Source organism: Tachyglossus aculeatus, chromosome X1 (assembly GCF_015852505.1).
Source record: "Tachyglossus aculeatus isolate mTacAcu1 chromosome X1, mTacAcu1.pri, whole genome shotgun sequence".
NCBI lineage: Eukaryota > Metazoa > Chordata > Mammalia > Monotremata > Tachyglossidae > Tachyglossus > Tachyglossus aculeatus.
The window spans coordinates 20,965,617-20,972,249 of NC_052101.1; the positions used below are offsets into that span (position 1 = coordinate 20,965,617).

General features: G+C 47.1%; 1 protein-coding gene across 2 annotated transcripts in view; it reads left to right on the forward strand.

Annotated features, from left to right (window-relative positions):
• PPP2R2B (protein phosphatase 2 regulatory subunit Bbeta) overlaps positions 1–5,115 on the forward strand; it is a 223,099-nt gene extending 217,984 nt beyond the window's left edge. Inside the window, exon 9 of one of the 2 annotated variants that reach the window (XM_038772788.1) lies at positions 3,673–5,115. In XM_038772788.1, coding sequence (XP_038628716.1) covers positions 3,673–3,952 — 280 coding nt within the window. In that variant the 3' untranslated portion in view covers positions 3,953–5,115. The remainder of the gene's footprint in view (positions 1–3,672) is intronic. The other variant, XM_038772789.1, reaches the window with a different exon arrangement.
• Positions 5,116–6,633: the final 1,518 nt, after the last annotated feature.

Below are 6,633 nucleotides of genomic sequence, written 5' to 3' on the forward strand. Positions count from 1 at the left end.
GGGGGGATACAAGGTGATCAGGTTGTCCCACGTAGGGCTCCCAGTCTTAATCCCCATTTTACAGATGAGGGAACTGAGGCCCAGAGAAGTGACTTGCCTAAAGTCACACAGTGTTCAGTAGCTGTCTTCTCTATTCGTCCGTGAGCTTCCTGAAGGCATCAGAAGTGTAATCCAGTCTAGCCTAGTCTTACATTGTTATATTGTACTTACTCTCCCAAACGCTCAGTACAGTGCAAGAACTCAGTAAATATGGTTGATTGGTTGATTGGTGATGGACCTTGAGGTTGGAATAGTGAGGAAAGCAGGTGGTTTCTGTTAAGCGCTTAGTCCAGTGCTCTGCACACAGTAAGCGCTCAATAAATACAATTGACTGATTGTTAACAAAGACTGAAGAAATAATCAAATTAGAGATCCAAGTGGCCTTTGGCGGGGAAGTGCCGCCTCTCCTCTTCTTAAGGAACCCCTCTCGGGTCTTTCTTCCCTCTCTATGAACCTCCTCTCTGAGAAGGAGAGGGAGGGAGTGTGAACTGCGGATAAAGGCCTTGATTTGCTCATCCTACACCTGAAATGTGATCGTTTTGCCCAGTTTTCTGAGTGGAGGAGGAGCTGGAGGTATGGTGGGAGAACAGGTCAAGAGAAAAATCAGAGCCTCGTACCGAGGCATGAATACCAATGGGCAACGCATGGCAAATCAGTACAGTGCAAGCGCTTAGTACAGTGCTCTGCACACAGTAAACGCTCAATAAATACGATTGATGAGTAGTAAAAGGCTTCCAGGGAAGAAAGCAGCGTGGCCTAGTGGCTAGAGCACGGGCCTGGGAATCAGAAGGACTTGGTTCTAATCCCAGTTCTGCCACATAATAATAATAATAATAATGATGGCATTTGTTAAGCGCTTACTATGTGCAGAGCACTGTTCTAAGCGCTGGGGGGGGGTACAAGGTGATCAGGCTGCCCCCCGTGGGGCTCACAATCTTTTAATCCCCATTTTACAGATGAGGTAACTGAGGCTCAGAGAAGTGACTTGCCCAAGGTCACCCAGCAGACGTGGCGGAGCCGGGATTGGAACCCATGACCTCTGACTCCAAAGCCCGGGCTCTTTCCACTGAGCCACGCTGCTTCACGTCTGCTGTGTGACCTGGGGCAAGTCGCTTCACTTCTCTGTGCCTCCACTCCCACATCTGTAAAATGGGGATTGAGAGTGTGAGCCCTGTGTGGGACAGGGACCGTGTCCAACCCGATTCGGTTGTATCCACCCCAGGGCTTAGAGCAGTGTTTGACACATAGTAAGTGCTAAACAAGTACCATAATTACTATTAAAGCACTTGGACCGTCAGTATGTAAGCGCTTAGCACAGTGCTCTGCACACAGTTTGCGCTCAATAAATACAATTGAATGAATGAATTTGGACTGTGAATGAATGAATTTGTATATATGTTTGTACATATTTATTACTCTATTTTATTTGTACATATCTATTCTATTTATTTTATTTTGTTAGTATGTTTGGTTTTGTTCTCTGTCTCCCCCTTTTAGACTGTGAGCCCACTGTTGGGTAGGGACTCTCTCTATATGTTGCCAATTTGTACTTCCCAAGCGCTTAGTACAGTGCTCTGCACATAGTAAGCGCTCAATAAATACGATTGATGATGATGATGATGATGATGATGATGATGATGATGATGATGATGATGACTGGGACATGGTCAGAAGGTCTCAGTTGGAAGAGGGATGGTTGGTTCTGGACTCAGGTAAGGCCGGAAGATGCGGAGGACCCCTGGATCTGTTGAGAAGCAACATGGCCTGGTGGAAAAAGTCCGGGCTTGGGAGTCAGAGGTTGTGGGTTCTAATCCCGGCTCCGCCACTTGTCAGCTGCGTGACGGTGGGCAAGTCCGTGCCTCCGTTACCTCATCTGTAAAATGGGAATGAAGACCGTGAGCCCCACGTGGGACAACCTGATGACCTTGTATCTCCCCCAGTGCTTAGAACAGTGCTTGGCACATAGTAAGCGCTTAACAAATACCAACATGATGATTATTATCTATCCAATCTGGGGGTGTCCCACAGTTAGGCTGCACTGGGGGAACTCAGGGATCCTGGGAGTTTCAGACCAAGCCAGTTGTCATCTCCCAGTAAATCAGTCAATGGTACTGAGCATTCACTATGTGCGGAGCACTGTACTAAGGGCTTGGGAGACTACAATAGAGTTGTTAAGACATAATCCCTGTCCTTGAGGAATTTAAGACTGTGAGCCCCCCATGGGACAACCTGTTCACCTGGTAACCTCCCCAGTGCTTAGAACAGTGGTTTGCACATAGTAAGCGCTTAATAAATATCATTATTATTATTATTATTACAATCAATCAATCCTGTTTATTGAGTGCTTACTGTGAGCAGAGCACTGTATTAAGTGCTATAACAATATAGCAGAGTTGGTAGACATATACCCTGCCCACACGATCTTACAATCTAGAAGGGAAGACAGACATTAATATAAACAAATTCAGACATAATAATAATGACGGCGTTTGTTAAGCGCTTGCTATGTGCCCGGCACTGTTCTAAGCGCTGGGGTAGATCCAAAGTAACCAGGTTGTCCCACAGTCTTAATCCCCATTTTCCAGATGAGGTAGCTGAGGCCCAGAGAAGTGAAGTGACTTGCCCAAAGTCACCTAGCTGACAAGTGGCGGAGCCGGGATTAGAACCTCGGACTCCCCAGCGCAGTCTCTTCCCACTGAGCCACGCTGCTTCTCTGTGTCTCTACCAAGATATGTATGTGAGTGCTGTGGGGCTGAGGGGAGTGAATAAAGGGAGTAAGTCCCAGGGGGGTGCAGAAGGGAGTGGGAGAAGAGGAAAGGAGGGCCTCTTGGAGGAGATGGGCCTTCAATAAGGCTTTGAAGGTGGGGAGAGTCATCGTCTGTCGTCATCATCATCAATCATATTTATTGAGCGCTTACTGTGTGCAGAGCACTGTACTAAGCGCTTGGGAAGTACAAGTTGGCAACATATTCCCTACCCAACAGTGGGCTCACAGTCTAAAAGGGGGAGACGGAGAACAAAACCAAACATACTAACAAAATAAAATAAATAGAATAGATATGTACAAGTAAAATAAGTAAATAGAGTAATAAATATGTACAAACATATATACATATATACAGGTGCTGTGGGGAAGGGAAGGAGGTAAGATGGGGGGGATGGAGGGGGGGACGAGGGGGAGAGGAAGGAAGGGGCCCAGTCTGGGAAGGCCTCCTGGAGGAGGTGAGCTCTCAGCAGGGCCTTGAAGGGAGGAAGAGAGCTAGTTTGGCGGATGGGCAGAGGGAGGCCATTCCAGGCCCGGGAGAGGACGTGGGCCGGGGGTCGATGGCGGGACAGGCGAGAGCGAGGTACAGTGAGGAGATTAGCGGAAGAGGAGCAGAGGGTGCGGGCTGGGCTGGAGAACTGAGGAAGGAGGACAGTCCAGGACAGAGGTCGGACGCGGTTGAGAGGTCGGCGATGAGATAGACTGAGATCAGGGTACAGCGAATAGGTTTGGCATCAGAGGAGTGAAGCGTGTGGGCAGGATTGTAGTTCGAGCCGTGAGGTGAAGCAGGAGGGGGTGAGGCTATTTACAATCTACAATTGAGAATTTACCATCAAACGGAGGAGCTTACGGCCCCTCTTGTCTTACAGCGTCATCATGACGGGGTCCTACAACAACTTCTTCAGGATGTTCGACCGCAATACCAAGCGGGACGTCACCCTGGAGGCCTCGAGGGAAAACAGCAAGCCTCGGGCCATCCTGAAACCCCGCAAAGTCTGCGTGGGCGGCAAGCGGAGGAAAGACGAGATTAGCGTGGACAGTCTGGACTTCAGTAAAAAGATCTTACATACAGCTTGGCACCCTTCAGAAAACATCATAGCCGTGGCAGCTACAAATAACCTTTACATATTCCAGGACAAGGTTAACTAGAAGGACGAGTTACCACTAATCTCCCGTGTGGAACACTAGTCACCCGCGAGGTTTTAGATGTTCCTTTTTTATTGTGTTTTCGTTTCATTAATTTCCTTTCTTTATTTCTATGCGGAAAACTGTCGGACTAGGGCTCAAGACGTGGATTCCAAGCCCCCCGCCCCGTGCCCCTTCAACTTTATAGAGACGACACTGGCAAATCCAGTAAGTTCAGGACACTTCAGGTTCAGAATCGAAAGCTGCCAAACAGGGGCCCTTCGTTAGTTGGCTTGGATTTTGGATGTTTTTTTGTTTTCTATCTAGTGGTTCCCAATATTTTGTTTCTAGGTGTCTAACGAAAGTCAGTTTTGACTGTAGTGTTTCAAAAACGACCCACAAGACCAGGTGAAGCTTTTGAAAATTCAAATTCCACACGATGGAAAACGGAAAAATAAAACATCATTTAATTTTGGAGAAATTCTGTTTGTTTCGTGAAGAATCAGAATTGCTTTTCTTCATCACTTCAGCTTTAATTTTTTTTTAATATTTAATTTCCTTTTTTTACAAATTGACTTGCCCCGGAGATCTCCCCACCGCCCCCCCACCACCCCGGCACACACATCCGCAAGATTACACACGGAGTGTAGAATTGGGATCGCTGAACTACAGTAAGCAGTTTTAGGTTCTCACGAAAACTTCGTTCACGTGGTTCCAAGCCCCAGAAAAACTGCCGAAGGATTTGGCCAGTTCCACGGTATAATGCTCTTTTGGAAATGTAAAGTATCTCGCGATGACGCTTGCCAAATGCAGCGATTACAGATCCAAATGTACATCCTTTCTGTTTCTCTTTTGCTTTTGGTCATCTGAACCCACTGGGCTATGGTGGATCTGACTTTTCCCAATTTCCACCCTTTATTTTGTTGCTCGATTCTGTCTGACTTCTGAAAGATTAAAGCTACGTTGCGAACTTCTGAGGCTTTCTAAAAGAGAAAATAACGCTGCGGCGAGCTAGTAACAACGGCTTTCCGAGAGAGCTTTGCACTCCTACCGTCTGAAACCGATCCCGCGTCTTCCTGGGCCTGTGACCTGAGGGGCTCTCTCGGATTGTAATTGGTAAAAATAACGAATTCCAATCTCCTTCTTATTGGAACGATGTTGGTCAATAAAAAGGCAATTTTATGAAACCCGACTGGAGCTCCTGTCCCACAGAAAGTTCACCTCCACCTTGGGGTCATGGTGGAAAAGAGGGTGGGGTGGGGGGGTTGCTTCAGCTTGCAAACAGGATCCTGAGGAGGCCAACAAGAGGAAGGGCAGCGATTCCAACCAGCGGAGATGTCAATACCGACCTTTATTCAAAGTACGCACAGCTTCACCCCAGCCAACACGAAGGTAGAAGTCACAGAAAACCAGAGTATGAGCCAAAATTTGGCTCATTATAACCTGAAAGTATCCATTCATTCATTCAATCGTATTTATTGCACGCCTACTGTGTGCAGAGCACTGAACTAGGCGCTCGGGAGAGTACAAGGTAATAATAAACAGACACATTCCCTCTCCACAACAAGCAGTGCAGCCTGCTGGAAAGAGCACGGCCGTGGGAGTCACAAAGGCCTGGGTTGTAGTCCGGGCTCTGCCACTTGTCGGCTGTGTGATCTTGGGTGAGTCATTTCACTTCTTTGTGCCTCAGTTACCTCATCTGGAAAATGGGGATGAAGACTGTGAGCTCCATATGGGAGGGGACTGTGTCCAACCTGATTAGCTTATTTCTACACCACTGCTTGGAACAGTGCCTGGCACATTGAACAAATACCATTAACAAATACCATTAAAAAAATGAACAAATACCATTAACAAATACCATTAAAAAAAAGAAGCTAGGCCAGTCAGGGAATACTACTACTAATAATAATAATAGTGATGGTATTTGTTAAGCGCTTATTATGTGCAAAGTACTGTTCTAAGCACTGGGGGTGATCAAGGTGATCAAGTTGTCCCATGTGGGGCTCACAGTCTTCATCCCCATTTTACAGATGAGGAAACTGAGGCTCTGAGAATCTATCGTCTTTATTGAGCGCTTACTTTGTGCAGAGCACTGTACTAAGCGCTTGGGAAGTACAAGCTGAGAAGTGAAATGACTTGCCCAAGGTCACACAGCAGACGTGGCAGAGTCAGGATTTGAACCCATGACCTCTGACTCCAAAGCCCGTGCTCTTGCCACTGAGCTACGCTGCTTCTCTAATCCATTAGCAGCTCTGGATGGCATCATTCCTTGGAAGAGCAAGGACCTTTTCCCTTCTCCCCCTTTTTTTTGGGGGGTACTTAAGTGCTTACTGTGTATCAAACACTGTTTTAAGCGCTGAAGTAGATATAAGTTAATCAGGTTGGACACAGTCTCTGCCTTGCATATCTTGCAAGGTGCTCATAGTGTAAGAAGACAGCTATTGAATCCCCATTTTGCCGTTGAGGAAACTGAGGCACAGAGAAGTTTTGTGACTTGCCCAAAGTCACACCACAAGCATGTGGAGAAGCAGCGTGGCTCAGTGGAAAGAGCCCGGGCTTTGGAGTCAAAGGTCATGGGTTCAAATCCCAGCTCCCCCACTTAGCTGTGTGACTTTGGGCAAGTCACTTAACTTCTCTGTGCCTCAGTTCCCTCCTCTGTAAAATGGGGATTAAGACTGTGAGCCTCCCGTGAGACAACCTGA